This window comes from Apiospora aurea, assembly GCF_038362705.1.
Source record: "Apiospora aurea strain CBS 24483 chromosome Unknown utg000003l_segment0_segment0, whole genome shotgun sequence".
Taxonomy (NCBI): Eukaryota; Fungi; Ascomycota; class Sordariomycetes; order Amphisphaeriales; family Apiosporaceae; genus Apiospora; species Apiospora aurea.
The window spans coordinates 2,514,645-2,532,696 of NW_027117390.1; the positions used below are offsets into that span (position 1 = coordinate 2,514,645).

At 49.0% G+C, this 18,052-nt stretch overlaps 3 protein-coding genes across 3 annotated transcripts; 1 reads left to right on the forward strand and 2 right to left on the reverse strand.

Annotated features, from left to right (window-relative positions):
• Positions 1–1,225: 1,225 nt before the first annotated feature.
• On the reverse strand, positions 1,226–9,463 carry PG986_004647 (uncharacterized protein; the record flags this gene model as incomplete). The annotated part of the gene is made up of 5 exons (XM_066840869.1): positions 1,226–1,678; positions 1,735–7,304; positions 7,396–8,724; positions 9,148–9,233; positions 9,375–9,463. The coding sequence occupies 5 exons, from the start codon at positions 9,461–9,463 to the stop codon at positions 1,226–1,228; spliced, it is 7,527 nt and encodes a 2,508-aa protein (XP_066703496.1).
• A 1,695-nt stretch (positions 9,464–11,158) lies between these two features.
• PG986_004648 (uncharacterized protein) lies at positions 11,159–12,058 on the forward strand (the record flags this gene model as incomplete). Its single annotated transcript, XM_066840870.1, has 1 exon — positions 11,159–12,058. The coding sequence occupies one exon, from the start codon at positions 11,159–11,161 to the stop codon at positions 12,056–12,058; it is 900 nt and encodes a 299-aa protein (XP_066703497.1).
• A 249-nt stretch (positions 12,059–12,307) lies between these two features.
• Positions 12,308–14,209, reverse strand: PG986_004649 (uncharacterized protein; the record flags this gene model as incomplete). Its single annotated transcript, XM_066840871.1, has 3 exons — positions 12,308–12,957; positions 13,012–13,953; positions 14,113–14,209. The coding sequence occupies 3 exons, from the start codon at positions 14,207–14,209 to the stop codon at positions 12,308–12,310; spliced, it is 1,689 nt and encodes a 562-aa protein (XP_066703498.1).
• Between the last annotated feature and the right edge of the window lie 3,843 nt (positions 14,210–18,052).

Sequence of the window (18,052 nt, forward strand, 5' to 3'; positions counted from 1 at the left end):
AAGATCACCCTTTTCGTGCGAGATGTTAAGTGATCGAAGTACGCCACTGTGCTTCCCAGCTGCCTCGGGAATCAGAGCCTCCTTCCAATACACGGGCCAGTGGAATCTCATCTTCAGGTGCTAGGATAGCACAACAGAACCAGGCGTGGATCACACCAACACAAAGCACCAAGCACCTGTTAGCAGTGCCGATTCAATGCAATCCCTATCCAGTCCTTCGAGAACCACACGAGCATGGCGAGATCGGGATTTAGATCATCCATCGGGAACTGGATCATCGCGTTGTGCCAATAATACACCCCAAATCCCAAAGCAAGCAGATGGCGAACGGCATGGTGACATATGCGTGGCCGTCTAGGCAGTCACGGCCGATATTGGCCTTGACGACCACGTTCTGGCCAAGACTAACTCCCTCAGATTTGTCGGGCGACAGACAGCCGCCACTGTCTACCGCTCATTATCCGAGATGATTCCACGAGATAGAAACGCCACCGAGATTTGTCCTGTACGGCTATGTAATTACACAGGTACAATAACATGAATTTGTAGCGCAGGGGAAGAAGTACGTAGGCGAACGGGCCACGGATATTCGGAATCACCGCTTGCTCGAGAGGTATCTCTGAGAACGCTTCCCGGGGGCAGCGAGTCCAAGAGTATACACGACATAATTATTATTATAAATTGCTAGGCATGATACATCGACCCCCGTAGCTTACAGGGGGTACATGATGTATGCCAAAGAGGGGAGAACGTATGAGATACGGTGACCATGGCTGATGAATGTGCCCACCACCTGATCGCTGTAAACTCCGTTTCTTTCTTTTCTTTCTTCTTTTTGTCCTCTCAAGTTCAAACATATCACTTAATCTTGGAAAAAGGAAAAGGAAAAGGAAAAACACACCCGAGTCTCAGAATAAGCCAAGTATTTATTATGGTTCCTCTTCTCTTCTCAAAAAGCAGACCGCCTCAATATTGATCAAGCAACAAAAAAGAACTCCCGTCTCCTATAGAAAAAAACAGAACATATACACACAAGACACAGAAATTCCGCCTTCCTTCTTGCCAAACTCCGAAATGCTTATCGTGACGAAATTTTGTGATGTGATCCTCCCAACGCCACAACATCATGATGCTCCCCAATTGTTGGGTACGCCGATCTCGACAGCGTACGCCACTAACGTCATGCAGTGGAGCGAAAGCAAGAACACACATTCCTCCTCTTTCTCTACCAGAAGGGACACCAACCGATGTAGTGCTGGCAGAGATTCTCCAGTCTGGTGGCCTGGATGATGAGCTTGTTGACCTGGGTCACTGGCTCCAGCTCCTCGTCAGGCTTGAAGTCACGGCCATTAAGCTTCTGACTAACGCGGCCAAGGACTTCGACGGCCCGAGCATTGCGGGCTTCTGTCTCGATGTTCTCGGTGTGGCTGTTAACTGCGCTCGAGTTGGTTCTAGCACGAGGTCGAACGCCAGGCGGGCCACCCGTAACAGAACCATCGATTTGTCCCGCAAGGAACTCGGACGGTGGCTGGTTGGCTGCCAGGATCGAAGGTCGTCTAGCTCGAGGAGCGCCAGGGTTGGCCTCCATGGCATGCTCGCGATCTGCATTGCGGAAGTCGGGACCCGTGGGAGACGCAACGTTAGTGAGACCCCAACTAAGGAGGGGATCGTGAATGAACTGTTTGCAATATGGATTAGCATAGCACGCAAATAGAATCGGGGTACAGCACTTACAGCTTCGAGAACAGCCATGACGCTCTCCTTGTTGTCTCTCAATACCCGCATCACCTGTTCACACGTAATGCGGAAACTGCCCTCGATGTTGCTAACTTCCATGGCATATGTGAGCATGCGCGTCAGTCGGAACGGCACCTGCTCAGGGTACTTGTCTCGCTTGCAAGCCACTTCGAAACAATCACCGAAATCGATATGGATGATCTTGCCAGTGACACGGTCAAGCATGAAGTTGCTAGGATGACGGTCGCCAAGGCCGAGAATGTAGCCCACTATGCTCATAACACCCAGCGATCGCGTGTAGTTGGTACGTCGCTCCAACCAAGCCTCGGAGGACTTGCTCTTCAGCCAGAGGACGCGATACAGATCCTGGCCAGTAGTGTTGTCCAGCGCGTAGCCGAACACTTCCACTTTCTGCATCAGCGTGAGGGTCTCGTAGTCAGGAGCCATCTGCACCATGATGCGGTGCTCAATGTTAGTCAAGATCTTGCGCGTATCTCTGTACTCGCGGATGAGGACGTGTAGGGTATCGCTGTTAGGGACCCAACCAAGTAAACCCGAGTTCTGACTGAGAGGGATGGCTGGGTAACGCTGGATGCCGAGATGCCTCTTATAGCATTCGGAATCGTGAGCGAGCAGTGTATTGCACAGGCCGAAGAGCTGCATGCAACGCTCATCTTGACGAATATCCTCGTGTCCCTTGAGGACGAAGGCATACGTGCTTCCATCGCTCCCGTTCATGATCAACTTCCTCGGACGCTGCTTCGAGTTGATGACACTAACAGTTGGTTCGAAAGAGATGATTCGGACGATAGGCTGGCCACTCTTGTAAGTGCCAGGTACCGCCAGATCAAGGTCCTTGGAAGCCAACAATTGCGGGGAACAATAAGCCAGCTCTAGAGATGTCATCTGTGGCAACTGGCGTCCAATGCGACGGAATACGTGATAGTACAGCTCCCAGGCTTGATTGATGTCATTAACATCTTGGCTCGACTCGTAATGGCGGCACCATTCCCGCGCTTCGGATAAGTCGCGGCCAAAGGTCTGCGCAAAGCTGATTTCGCGCAAAGTCTGCGGACCCCTTTCGAGCTGATCGTGCAGCGGCCCCAGGGTGCTGAACATGCCATCGACGTTCTGGTCGCCAAAGTACAGTCGCGATGCCTCCTCAAGTGCCTCGTACCACTGCTCATGCCAAAGAACAGCAACACGGATCAACTCGTGACTAACAGAATCGGCTTGCTCGACCAGATTAGGGCTGTGCGCACGCATGCTGTCCATGATTTGGGCGGCCGATCGTGACCTGCGCGTGCTCTGTGATGACTTCATTGCCACCGTGAGGGGGTAAACAAGGGCTTGGGGATGGGTTCGTCCGACGTCAGATAGCAAGTTGTGGATGGACTGTCGCACGCGGCTGTTCGGCTGATTGATGCGAGCAATGAGTTGCGGAATAACTTCGAGCCATGTATCGACACTGACAGTACCGAAGCCCTGTACGACAGCATTGTTGACTTCGCTACTACCACCATGGGCGAACCAAAGAGTGAGAAGTCTAAGAGTGTCCTGAAGAGAACTGCCGGACGAGAGGGCAATAGACTTGAAGAATCCTTGTACGGCTTGAACGACGTGACCGACAACAACGGCAGGGTCCATCCGGGCGATTGCTCCATTGGCAGATGGCGAGCCGATAGCCTGGACGATCTCAAAGTTCGCCAGTGCCCAAGCATGCCATGCCTTGTACCACTTGGGATTGTACTGGGTTGCCTTCGAGTACGAGGTCAGGATATCCTGCACGTTGTGGTATTGCCAGTCGTCCTTGTTCAGAGCAACCTGCCATTCACCTTGTCGGAGATAGCACTTGGCCAAGAGGTGGGTGTACTCGTTCAGTTCGTCCATGGATCGCATGTTGACACGTTGGGCTTGCGCCTGGGGGTTGGAGACGGGGTATCCGAACTCATTGACCGGGCCCAACACACCCAGCTCATTAGGTACCTGAGGCTGCATACTGCTCCGAACAACATCAAACTGGCGGCTAATATCGGCCGTGAAAGCACGCAGGCAGCTCAATGTCTTCTCGGGGTACTCTTGCTTGCGTAGGTCTGGCGTTTGGCCGTATTCCCATTGGTACTTCAAGATCGCGTACATGATGGGCGGCGGAGACGACATCACTCTCCTGCTAGGAGTCTGCGGCATGTTCTCGTCACTCCAGTACGGGATGACCGACTCCAAGGGAGCCTCGGTACCGATGAGCTGCTTGAGCCACTTCTCGGCAAGGCCCATGCGCTGCGACTTTCTGCAGAGGTTGCAGAACTTGATCCACATGTGCATGTTCTCATGTGGTGCAAGTACCAGTCCACGGAGGCGCAACATCCTCGACCAGGTCTCCACGTTGCGCTGGCAACCCTGAAGGCGCACTTCCCATGTCCGACGCAGTGTCGCCTTCTTCTTGTCGTCGGCTTGCTTGTAGACAATCAACTCTTCAAGCTCTGCAAGCATTTGGACTCTAACCACGACTTGGTACGCTCGGTTGTACGATTCACTAACAAGCGCACTAAGCTCCGTATCAAGGCCCTCACGGGTTTGTTGGATGCAGACGGCTGCCTCTCGGAACTGGTTGCGGTGAAGAGCAAGAATGGCGCCGAAGAAGGACCTGTCCGGAGAATGGCGCTTAAGAGACTGCAGGTAGTTATCCATGGCATCCCATTTGCCCAAGCCCCATGCAGCGGCGGTAGCGAGAGGGGCAATTAATCGTTGGATCTCGGGAGCCGAGTTGGACCAAGTATTGCCTGCCAAGCCTGCCAGGGCATCCCACTCGCCCAAGGCATGGAAACATCGCATCTTGCCCATAACAATATCGATAGGGATCGCTTGATCGGCTGGAACATTCGCTTCGCGTTTGTTATACGACTCCAGAGCCTCGTCCCATCTCTCCAGCTTCTCGAACCATGTCTCTCTGAGGCGAATACCATCTTTATAGAGCTGGGCCTTGCGGAGAATGCCGATAGCTGCATCGTACTGCTGTAGCTGGTTGTTGATGTCGATCAATGCCTCGACAGCAGGGCCGCTCTGATCTTGCAAGAACTCAAGTTCCTTATAATGAAGTGCTTTGGCATAAGCATGGCAGCGGGCTGCCTCTCTTCCGAGAATCCTTATGTCGATCGGGAGAGCCTTGTCGTCGTGTTCCATGAACTCGGCCAAGTTGAGCAGAAGGCCTAGCAGATCCGGCGGGACATGCTCACACTTGATGGCTTGTTCGATATTCACGATCAGTTCGTCCTGGTAGTTCTCATAAAGCTCGCTCCAGCAGGAAACGAAGGCAGAGTTGAACAGCTCGCGTGCGAGTGGGAGATGCATGCTGGCCAGAACCGCACAGGCCCGTAGAGCATGATTGGGGGATTCCGTGAGAAGTGTTGTGCTGAATCGTCTCAGCCACTCCTGCCAATCTTCCTTGGTCGACTTTCCCTTAGTATCCCACGCGGTTTTGAGATGGATGGCATTCATCTCGAGCTTCTTGGATCCAAGTTCGGCGAAAATCGGCTCGTCTTGTTGGTCGACAAATTGCGTCTCGGAGCTCAGATCTTGGGGCAGCACTTCACCCTTCTGAAGCTTGCTGACAAGGAGTTCGTAGTTCTGGTGCTGAATGGTATGTGCCTGCAGAACCTTATTCACAGTACCCATAAAATGCAGGTAGTCCTTGCCAAGTTGCTGGATGAGGGCACAGAGAGTGTCGAGAGCAGCATGTCTCAGAGACATATCTGCCCCAGAAGCAAGGAGACGAGCCAGTGGATGGATGATCTTGGCTGCGTAATCGTTGAGGTTAACCTGACGAGAGATCTTGCCAATGGTTTCGACAGCCGACTTGCGCAAGAATGTAGGCTGTCCAAGCTTCTCAAAGGTCTGAACGACCACTGGGATGATGAGATGCATGTACTCTTCAGCACTTGCTCCGAAGACAAGGAAAGCATGCAAGACCTTCTCCGAAGGTATCCGCTTTGGCGATGTGTCCTTATCAAGCACACTAAGCATCATCGGGAGAAGGCGCGCCAGGTAGATCTTGAACTCCCCTTCGAGAGATCTGGATATCGCCTCAATCAAAGACAATATCGTTGACTGAAGTGGGCCAGAGGATTTGGGCCAGAAGTCCTGCAGTGTATCTACGATCTCCGGTAGAAAGTTGCGAATGTGCTGTCTCACGATGTTGACCAAGCCAGCTAGTTGACTAAAGTAGGGCTCCTTCTTCGTGTCCGGACAGGTCCTGATCGTGGAGATGAAGGCGGGGACGATGCGATCAAGGAACAGGACACATTCGAGACCAAGAGTGCGGAAGATGTTCATGATGGCCTCAACAACAGCAGCATGATGCGTCTGGAGGGACTGGTCCTTGAGAATGTTAAGTAAAGCATTGATGACCACAGTAGGGTAATACTCCTTAGCAGACGGCGTCAGTCCGGTCATCATTAGCGAAATATCCGTCATGCGTGTGGCTTCGACGTTTTGTTTGGCGTCGGGTATACGCTCTTCGACTTGCTGTAGTGTTCGGTTTCGGTTAGCATACTCCCAATCTTTCTGGGGGTCTTTCTCGAATGCATATTCGTATTCGTTCGGTCTTTTAGGCGTGTACTTATATCTCCACTTGTCGATAGTACAGACGCTGTTGAGTTCGTCAAAGAAGCGGGTAAATACCTGATGTCGGTACGGATCCAATGCACCCAAAATACCCATCAATTTGATCGTTTCCTGTCGAAGAGGTCCGCGCTGTGGTTCGGATCGAATGATCGCTTGGAGAATCTCGAGGAGTTCGGGATATTCGAGGTAGGGGTCAATCACGTAGCCACTGTTGCTAGCAAGTTGACCAAGTGTGTGGAGGGCCGCTTCGCGTTTCGCCGTCGAGCTTTGATCCTGTAGTGCGTCAATGATGATGGGCATAAGTTTCTCCTTGTGGACGAGCATGTCTTCTCCTCCAACTGTGCAGAGCTCTCCAATAGCTTTGAGGATAGTAGCCGCCACAGCTGGGCTTGTGTCTCGCGCTTTGGGGAGAAGAACGGCCATCATGGGCTCAACATAGGGTTTGACGAGGCCTTGCGCATTCTGGACGAGAAGACTGAGCAGCTTGGCACTCTCCTCCTTGTTGCGCGCCACATCAGTATACTCCAGCTCTGTGAGCATCTGGATAAGGGTCTTTCGTAATGAAGGGATGACGTAGGCGGGGTTGTAGCGGGCCAAGCGGCCTATGATGGAAATGGATACTTCTCTGATGGAGAAGTCCTCGTCATTCAGGGCGTAGAAGAGGGTACGGATGTTCTCGGCCTTGGCCAAGTGAGGGTCGAAGCGCTCGTCAAGTGCGGCGAGGACTGTTCGTCGGATACCGGCTTCGGGGTCGGCCACTCCTACAGTCAGTAGTTTCTCAATAACATCGCCGACTACCTGGAGAGCGTGATAACTAGTCTGGTTGACGATAGGGTCGCGAACATAGAGTTGACAGCAAGTAAGAGCGGCGGCTTCTCGAATTTGCGCATCGTCATCCTCGACATACTTGATGGCCACATCACGTACGAATTCGTTGAGAACATGTCCTAGCAGTTGGGTTAGTATCGCGGTCGCTGCCAGTATTCACCTCAGGCAACACCGTGCAGCTGATTTTGCAGAATCATAATAGGTACTCACCTGAGAAATCGAAGCTGCCCAATGTATTGAGGGCAAGCTTCACTTCCGCCTTCCTGTGCTCGTACGCTTGAAGATCCTTGGGGTCCTTTGGTATCACCGGCACGGAGGCGAGTGTGTTGGGGGTTGGTGCGCCAAGCGGTTTGAAAGGCTCTCCGCAGAGGACTTTGCTCAGCATATCCAACAGGCGTTCCTGGATAGTCGCCTTGACAGGTGGGATGTAGAATGCCATGTCCACCAGAGCTTGGGTCAGCTTTGGTGTAAGATCGCAGGCGAAGATGGGATCCAGCAGGGCCTCCATGTACTTGCTCAGGGTCTGACCAACAGCAACGGCAAGTCTGCTAATACAGTCGAAGACTGGGTCGACCGAGCCACGCTTCCGAGATTGGTAGCTGAGACCTTCTCTGACGTAGATCAACACTCCGTCCAAGTACGGGGCAATTGCGCTCTTAACGGAGTTGGCAATGTTTCCGATAGCCAGGAAAGCGTCGTTACGCTCTTTATCCTTCTTCAGCATGCCAGAAAGGTAGACCATGAACTTGTGGAGGTATTGGTGCGAGAACTCAGACGGAGCGTAGTTAGCTAAATCCGGTGTAAGTACCACCACCGTCTTTCGGATGATGGGATCTCGGTGGTCGCGATATCGGTAGACGATCTCGCAAGCCTCCATGTAGTGGTCTTGCATGAACATGCCACCCTGTTCGAGTAGCTCTTTGAGTACCAATAGTGATCCATGGACAGACTCAATTGTGTTAATCTTGAGGCCAGAGATCATCTCGTTGTACATCTTGTGCATCCAGCCGCTCTTCATCTCTTGGTCTCGTTCGCGGATTATTCGAAAGCAGGCGCAAACTGTCTCGCCCGAGGCCACACGGATGAGCTGTCGAGGATCGCGCAGGCCCACCCAGACCAGCTCGAAGATCAGGCCGACATACTGGTACATGAGAGTGGGCGAGTTCCGAGCCAGTTCTCGCAATACAAGAACGGCGCTGTACCGCTTCTCTTCGACGCGATCTGATTGAAGCCACTCCAATGATGTCTTGACTTCGGATTCGACGAGTTCGGAAATAAGCGAGCCACCAGGCCGGCACAGCTTGCCCAGGGCAATAGCAGCAGGCTGCATAGGTACAGTGTCTTGGCCACGGAGAATCGTCTTCAGGTTGTTCATGAAACGTGTGTATTTGATGGTGGCATCCACTGCGTCGAAATCTGCGAGGGCGTCCATTGCGTAAACACCGCCCAGGCGATCTCCCGGTACGCTGCTGTGAATTAGTTGCGTTATCTTCTGGTTGACGTTGTTGTAGAAGTAGGTAAACTGATCGGTCCCCAAGTCTGGCACCACGGATGCGTTAGCAAACCAAAACCAAGACCGGAAGTTGGGTTTGGAATGGTTTCTGGAACCAAGAATAGTGTCATGGGAAGGTGAGCATGAGCGTAGCCTAAGGCCGTTGCAATATTTGGGTGCTTCCAAACGCAAATTCGTCAAAAAGCTGAGGTGGGCTTGCTCAAGCTTGCTCAAGCTCCTCCAGGGCCAGATTGTTTGGACCAAAGGCAAGCTTAAACCATGTTGTCGCCTCCAGCGTAACTGCCCGACGAATAAGACTTCCGCCAAATTTCCAGGCAGCGATTTCGCACCAAAGCTCAGCCTGGCAAGCTGAGCCAGGCTGCTCAATATGCATCCTTGGACCGCTCATGCTCACCACCAAACACACCGCCTGCACCAATATCGCCGAGTTCCCACTCCGGGAGACTTACCTTTGGACTTGGACACGACCATTTCTCGCAAGCGTAGCGCCGCATGCTTGCGTATTTCTTCGCTCGCGCGGTCTGAAGACGGATGCCTATTGTTGTTGAGTAAGTATTTGTGTGAATAATGCGAATATGTACACTCCAGTGCTACACTATAGCACGTTGTCGAACTACGACAAAGAGATGTGGATCGCCGAACGGATCGGTAATGGAACGGGTTCGGGTATGCTGACTTCGCCTTCAGGTCCTTGACGATATCATCCAACGTATTATTCAGTGCTTGCTGGGCCGCAGCAGTGGGGTTATTAACCGGGACCGACATGATGCCTGTCCGTTCCGACGAAGCGCGTGCGTAGGAAGATCGAAGACAACAAAGTCGGAATTATAGGAGAGGATGGCTCTCCTTGTATCGTCGCGGACGAAGCGATCGTCAATTATCGGTGCCAGTTTGAGGTGCCAGCGAGGAGATCGACTCGGTCGTATCGACAGTCAAGGTATTCGACGGCAGCCTGGTCGGTCGACAATCAAGCATGGGTGGTTCTTTGGAACTGGACCCCTGATGATCAACCACTGAGCCGTCTGCGCCCTCGGCCGTGTCTGCTACAACTTCAGCAGAGGGCGACAGACACCATTGACGTTGCGCTGCTTCATGCGACACGCGCTCTGTTAAGTCGACAACGCCGATGACGGGGGAGAGGCGCAGTCGATGGCCTTTCGAGAGCTCGGAGGTGCGACGTCGAAATCGGGATTGAGGGGAGGGTTCGTCGGTGGGAATGAGATGATTTGAAGTGTTGAACTATGTACAGCTCTCCCACCTTGATGATGGAACTGGGACTTGGATCGAGCTGCTTGGAGGTGCACGCTGCACACGGGCCGACCGACAGGATGCAACAGCCGCTGTCTGATTGGGCAGATGCGTGCTGATAACTCCAGGCGAGTGCTGGAATGATGTCGAAGTACTCAGGGATGTGCGCAAGCCCAGCTGGAGACTGTGAGCTGGGTGCGAAGAAGGTGAGTAAGGACAGTGTGGATGCTCGAGTCAAACAAGAACGAGCTGTCAGAGGTACAGTGCAGCTGGGGCTGCTTGCGCCAATCCCACTTCCCGCGCGCTAACGACTTGGGAGCATGAACCGAGCAAGCGAGCCGGCAAGCTGCACTTGTTGTTGGAACTGAATATAACGATGTGTTCACGGAAAAGGAGAGGAGGAATAAAGGACTATAGTGAAGGACGATGCAGGTCTCTCCGCCAGGACCTGAGCGCGATCCTTATGTCCGCGAAGGAAACATTCAGAGAAGGCTTGTTGTTGTTTGATTCAATGTTCTATTTCAGGAACCAGCTCAAGCAATGGGAAGCTGCCAAGTGATTACTACTATCGAATAACCGTGCTAGTGACGCTAGCGCCATTTTCTAGCGTTATCGTTATCGATATGGACTTCTTAAAGTCGTAGTTGCCACAAGATAGGAAGTGACACTAGCGCGATAACGCTAGTGATTATCGTTATCGATATGACTTTCTTAGAGGTCGTGGTTGCCGCATAACGGGAGGTGACATTCGCGCCACTTCGCATCTCCATCATCTCTATTGGCCCAGACAGCTTTGTGCATACGACAAGCCAGAAAGGGGCTTGACCGACGGCTCACAATTGAAGTGGTCCTTGTAACTCGTTGTCGTCTTATAGTCTCCTATACCAGGAGTAGTTGGTTGAATTTGTGAACTTCCTAGCTTCTATTCTCATAATCTGCATATCAAACCCGCCCAAGACCACCGAAGCGCAACCAATAGCGTCTCGCCACCAGCGTATCTTCGGCGACTGTTATATCTTTGCGAAACCTCCTATACCTCGCGCCGACCGTTCAGGGACTATCAACGAGGCAGATACCACTTTGTCGGCGAATCTCAGGGGCGTCCCGGAAACACACGGGTCCAACGTCCTCGCTCGCAACATCCACGACCACCATCTCATCCGCACCCGCCCATCTGATCAGCCCGCCCAACCCCCCAGCACCAATCCCAAAATGGGCAACGACGGCGGCTCCATCCCCAAACGCCGCGAGCTGGTCAAGAACGCCGCCCGCCTCCCGACCGCGACCGAGCTCAAAGAAACCCTGCACGAGTCCCTGACCCACGCCTGGACGACGTGCCCCCTCTCCTCGCAGCCGCTCGACCTCAGCAGCCAGGACCGGGTCGTGTCCGACTGGCGCGGGATCCTCTACAACTACGAGTCCATCCTGCAATGCCTTCTGCCCTCCGACGACGCCGCCGTGCCCGAGGCCCAGGAGGACGCCTTCCGCCAGACCGGCATCAAGAGCGTCAAGGACGTCGTCAAGCTGCGCTTCACCGTGCGCAAGGACGAGAAGGGCCGCGAGTTCCGCGCCTGTCCCGTCAGCCTCAAGGAACTGGGCGGGGCCGCGACCAAGGCCGTCTACATTGTTCCCTGCGGTCATGTCTTTGCCGAGGCTGCCATGAAGGAGTTGCAGCCGGCGGAAGACAACGGCAAGAACAACAGCAGCAGTGGCAGCGACGAGGCGAAGAAGGAGCAACAGCGGCAGCAGCAACATTGCCCAGAATGTAGCGAGCCCTTTGAGGAAAGCAACGTCATCCCGATTTTGCCCACCTCGGACGCCGAGCTCGAGAAACTGAAGACGAGGATGGAAGATCTCAAGTCGAAAGGTCTGTCGCATAGCCTGAAGAAGGATAAGAGCGGCGGCAAGAAGAAGCGCAAGGCCGAGGAGGCCGCGTACGGTGAGAAGGAAAGCGGCATCAAGAAAGGAAAGAAGGAGAAGGAGACGGGTATCGAAAGCCGTATCAACAACTCCATGACAGCCTCACTCACTGCAAGGGTGTTAGCAGAGCAAGAGGAGAACACCAAACGGCGGAAGATTGCAGAAGGCAGGCGAGGCGAGAAAGTGAGGTGATGATGCAACGAGGCAAGGCAATTAGACCCGAGAAAGGGCGTTGCTACACTATTAATCACTTGTATGTAAGATGATGCTCAATGATACCACGATTCATGATTTCCAAAACATCGCCAAACTCTTAGATTCTTGTGATTCAATAGGCTAAAAACAGATTTTGTCATCCCTCGCTTAAGTCATCATCCATCGTCTATCCACTGTCTAACTCAGTGTGTATGTAAGATTTGTGTAGCATCACCGCGAGTAAGCTTACAACTCGTCTTTCTCCCTTACGTTGCCGGGTTCCACAGCTTCTTCGCAAGCAGCAGGGGTGCCGACTTCCATGCGGTAAACACACTTCTCCTGCTCGGCAATCCGCCAGAGCTCTTCGGTCTCGGCACATGCCAGCCAAACATCGGTTCGGCGGTTCGGGCCGTTCCAGCAGCCCTGCCCGTTTTCGTAACGCATCACCATGCGCTTGCCCCGGCCCAGACCCTTGCCGTCATGGGGTTCTTCCTCGTCGCTTTCTTCCCAGTCAATACGATCGAAGTTGCCCATAGTAGTGTGGCCGTGACCCTTCTTGGACTTCTGAGAAGTGCGGGACAGCCAGCAAAGCTCGTAGTTGTATTCTCCGGCATCCCTGGACACACACTTGTCCTTGAGGTAGCGGAAAATGTCGTCGGCGCCGTAATCCTTTTGGAGATCCTCCTGTTGGCTGGACAGATCACGCTCCTTGTTGCTGATCTCGCTCTCGACAGCCTGGTAGGCCTCACGCGCGGCAATAACGAGGCGAGACTCTCCAGAGCTTGTCGGGTTATCGGCTAGGATACCGTTCTGGATCAGCCAGATGCGGATAAAGTTCAGCTTCTCGTGGACGAAATCGCGGACAGGGGGAGGGAGGTAAGCCTCCAAACTGTAGACTGTGAAGTGTTAGCATTCCATAATATATAGCCAGAAAAGATCGCGCAACTTACGGATGTCGGTATCGGTCACCTCACCTTCCTCGTACTCCTTCCAGTTGATGCCGTTGGAGTCGGTATCTTCCTTCAGCACTTCCTGGATGTCGTCTTCATGGAGGGTCTCGGCCGGGGCCTCCACGAGCTTGGCAGCATAGTCCTCCCATGCACGGACCGCTTTCTTGACACCCTCGTCGTTGAAGTTGGGGTTGTACTCCTCCTTGAATGCAGCCAAGATGCCTTGCAGCTCTTCAACCTTACCCTTGAGATCGTCTCGCTGCCCCATGACAACTCGGAGGGCATCTCTGAGCTCGTTGACGCGGTTACGAGCCAGACCAACTAGAACACCCAGCTTGCCAGTACCTTCCGTCTTGACCACCTTGCCGCGCTCGGATCGTTCGACCTCGTCGTACTTCTGCTTGAGCTCGTCACGCTTGAACTCGAGACCCTTGATCTCCTCTTGCAGGGTCGTGATCTTAGCCTCGACACGGCGTCGGAGCTCTCTAGATTCCTTGGCCATGGTACGGCGCTTCTTGTTGGCCCGCTCCAGGTTCTCCTTGCGTTCCTTCTCGACTCTCCGCCACTCCTTTCCGATAGCGGCACAGCGGTTCTCGCACTTGACACCGCCGACACCGCGGTACTCTTCGCTGCCGTCACAGCACAGTTGGTAGTCGCAAACGCCGTCATTCACGTACATGAACGGGACGTAGGCGCCAATATGGCCCTCGTTGGCACACCAGAAACCGGGCAGGGCATTGCTGGCATTGGTGGTGCCGGCGAAGGCGGCAGGCAATGGCTGAGGGGGCGAGAGAGGGTCCAGGTAGGCACATGCTGCCGTGCCAGGCTCGTCGGAGCCGTCAGGGCAGTCGCAGCTGTTGTCGTTTACTTTGGACGCGGGGATGGAAATGGACGGGTGGCCGATGCAAGTGAAAGTGTCCTTGAACTCGTAGAATTTGACAACTGCAGAGCGATTGGTTGGTCAGCCATTTTTTGCCATGCGTACTCGAGCTCAAAAACGTGGGCTGTTGCAATTGCAATCTCCCAAGGTGTACCAAGCTACCCAGCAACCTGGGGGCACTAGGGAGAGGAGAGACAAGAATTGGATGGAGGATGACGTACATTCAGGGCCGACACCTCGTGGTAATGAACCGGCAGCCACGAGGCCAGTGTGAGCAGCAGCTGTGCCCAATAGCACAAATGCCCGTGATTGCCGCATGTTTGCTGTTGTTGTTGGGGATAGAACCCTTTCCTAGAACAGAAGAGCGAGCGGGTGCTTGGTGAACTGAACTGAACACGAAACACATCAGAGGAGCTCCCGAAGTTCGAACAGCTAACCAACTAACGAACTAACGCCGCAGCTCCCCTGCCCTGTCAACACTGCCAGCTGGCTTGGGCTCTTTGGCTTTTAGCCACGCTGTGTGGGGTGAAATGTGGCGTGCGGGGGTTCAATTTAGGGATGGCCCCTCGCCCCAATTCTCCCAATTGACGACTAAACCCGGGCGGCATGGTTGCAACTCTGATAAGCTGCCACTTATAGCTCTTCCAGCGAAGTGGCATGTTAAGGTTCGAATACTTACTCTATTCTGGACTCCGAGAAATACCCAACTGGATGCCATTCCCTATCGTCCTGTTTTTGGGAAAGGACGCCAGCGATAATGAAATCGGAAGAGTCAGTCTTAAGCTTTATCTCCTTCTCGTGGTCAAAATACGCGAGGACTAGTGCCCGCAGTAAGGCGTTCTTCAGTTCGTCGAAAATAGCTTGCTGCTTAGGTCCCTAAATTTACGGCTAGTCGGCTTTCGTTAATATCGTTAATAGTTTAATAATCTTATTATAATTCTTAATAAATTTATAATAAAAGTTATAAAATTTAAGGAATAATTATATCGCCTTTATACTTATTAATAAAGACTAATTTTTTACTATAAAAATTTTATTAAGGTTTATAGCGACGCTATTAATTTTAATAATAAAACCGAGGTATTTAGTTTTTGCTACGGCGCACCTTAGAATAGGCCTTTAGTGGCCTTGCTAACCAGAGTAGGGCAAGGGTATACGAGAGATAGCCCGAGCGCCACCTAACTTTTCCCTACTTATTTAGATAAGGAAATCGTCCCGGTAAGGCTAGACCTTTTCTTTTTTTCCCTATCTTTTCGGTTTTTTATAATAAATAATAATCTATAGCTTTACTTTTCGAATTATTATAATTATAATATTACCGAAAAAGATTTAATTTATTAAGCCTAAAAAAGCCTTACGAATATCCCACCTTTTTAAAAACTAGAACTTAAATTAATTTCGATTAAATAAGGTAATTAATTAAAATAGCCGCCGGCTTAAAAAAGCGCGATACGCGCGTAAAATAAGCTCGTAAGTTAGTACGTTTTAATATCGACGATATTAACCGTTCCCTCGTAAGCTTAAAAAAACGTGCCGCGCGAAATTCTTTATTAATTAAACGCGTATCCTTCGTTTATTTTAACGTAAGCCCGATAAACGTGGGTAATTAGAACGCTATTACCGGGCGCGAAAGCGAAAACTTACTATTCGATATTAAAAGCGATTTAAAATAGAAAATTACCGCCCCCGAATTATTTTATTAATTATATTAAGTTAAGGCTAAACTTAAACTGCGAGCGCTTTTTTTTCCGATAATTTTCTTAACATTATAAACGAAAATATTAAAAAAAAATTAAACGATTAACTATTATATATAATCTTTACTATAATATTTCCGCGATACCTTTCGTAATTTTTACTAAAACCGCGAAAACCTAGTAGCCTAAACGCGAAAACTTAATCGTCGAAAGATATTTCGATAAAATATATAAAGAAAACCCGACCGCTATTTAAAGAAAAGTTTAAGCTACGAACTTTCTTTATAATAAAGTTTAAAAACTAAGCCCTTAACTTAATAAAAATCTCTAAAAACCTTAATACTAGCTTAAAAAAAAGCCACATTATCACAGCTGTAATAATTCGAGAGGTAAAGCTATAAGTTATTATTTTATTATGGAAAACCGAAAAAAATAGGGAAAGAAAGAAAAGGTCTAGCCTTACCGGGACGATTTCTTTATTTAAATAAGTGAAGAAAAGTCAGGTAGCGCTCGGGCTATTTCTCGTATGCCCTTGCCCTACTTTAGTTAGTAAAGCCACTAAAGGCTTATTTTAAGGTGCGCTGTAATATTACCCCCCTTTTAAAATAGCTCGTCCCGAGATATATTAAGTAAAAAATTAGTATTATAATTATTTAAACTTATTCTTTTATTTAAATTATTGTTTTTTTTAATCTCTTCGTTATACTGTTTTTTTTCGAGGGCGGCAAGTTTATTATTATTATTATATAGTTTATTAAACGTATCGTTCTCGGCTGTTTATAATTAATACTATAAACGTATCGAGGGATTAAAGGCCTCGGGATTTTATTCGTAATAAGTTTATAATTACTTAGCCGTATTTTTAGGGTTTTTTACGGGATACTAGGTTAAATCGGGGTCTTATCTTCTTTATTCGACTTAATATTATAATTTCCGATAATAAGTCTTTAAATTAATAATACGGTATACCTCTTATTTTTTTTCGCTTAGTTCGATTACTTCGCTATTAAGGTTTTATGCCGCTTATTCGACTAAAGGGTTATTCGGGTATTTTTTAAATCGGTCTGCATAGAAAACCTTAGAACTTATTCATTCTTTTAAGACTTTTAATAAATACGAGTAACCGATTTTTCGTTCGATTTTATAATACTATCGGGTTAAAAAATAATCGAGCTTATCGATAAGCCTTATAAAAAACCAGGTTTTCTTAATAATAAATACCCGATCCCCGATATCAAAATCCGGTTACCGTCAATGCTTATTTTTTTAATTATACATTCTCTATTAAGCTTTAATTATATTTTTTCTAGCTACTTTATAATAATTAACGATTCGCTTTATTTAATTCTATACGGTTATTCGGCTAAGCTTTTCGCGTTCCTTTAAATTCGTTATATCTTTATTCCTAGCCTCCTAATTTTAAATAAATTTTATAAGGAACCCTATTTTAATCTCGTAAAAAGAGTACCCTATTAAATTTTAAAGCAACGTAGCCTAAGCGGTATCTATAACCGGTAAAGCTTCGTCCTAGTCGTTTTAAAAATAATTAGTAAATATTCGTAGCTTTTATTCGAAGTATTAAATCGCTACCTCGGTTTATCCCGCTATTTAAAAATAACCTATCGAGGATAGTTTTTACCTAATTTTTAAGATTTTTAATACTTTATTTATAAAAACGGAAATAAATTACGGTCCTCGGTTTAAAGTTATTATTAAAGGGTAACTATATATCCGGTATAATTCTTTATAATATAATCGGGCTGTTTCGATTATAATAATAATTATCCGGTAAACGATACTCTATATTCGCTTCTTTAATTTATTAATTACCAGCATAATATTATCGTTCCCTTTTTTACTTTTAAACATTATTTTAAAATTTACCGCGATAACGTCTTAGGGTCGTAATAGAATTAATAATAAATATAAAAGGCTTAGTATTTTATTACGAAGAACCTTACTCGGCCTATATTTTATATAATTAACTATAAATATATCGTAATCTTTACTTAATCCTAGCTACTAATATTTTATTTATACCAGCCGCCTAGTTTTATTCCTTCCTAAGTATACTATAAAGGTTCGAAAGTAAACCTTATCGATTACACGGGTTCGAAAGTCGCCTTCGTTAAGTATAATAAAGCGGCCTTAAAATAAAATAAACTATCCGTTAATAGTCTATCTTTATATTTTATTTTCTCGGGCTTTTTATTTATATATTTTTAACCCCGGATATATAATATTCTTATATAAAAGAATATCGATAAGTTTATATTTAAAACGTTTAAATAGCTCCTCGATTAAATATAATTAACAGCTCGCTTCTTTTTTAATCGGGTAACGCGCTTCCTTTAAAGCTTAGATAACGTTTAAAAAGGCTAGCTTAAACAAAGCTATAATTCGTTAAGCGTCCTTCCTATCTTTTTAAATTTTAAAATCACCCGCTTTTTTAAAAAGTACGTTA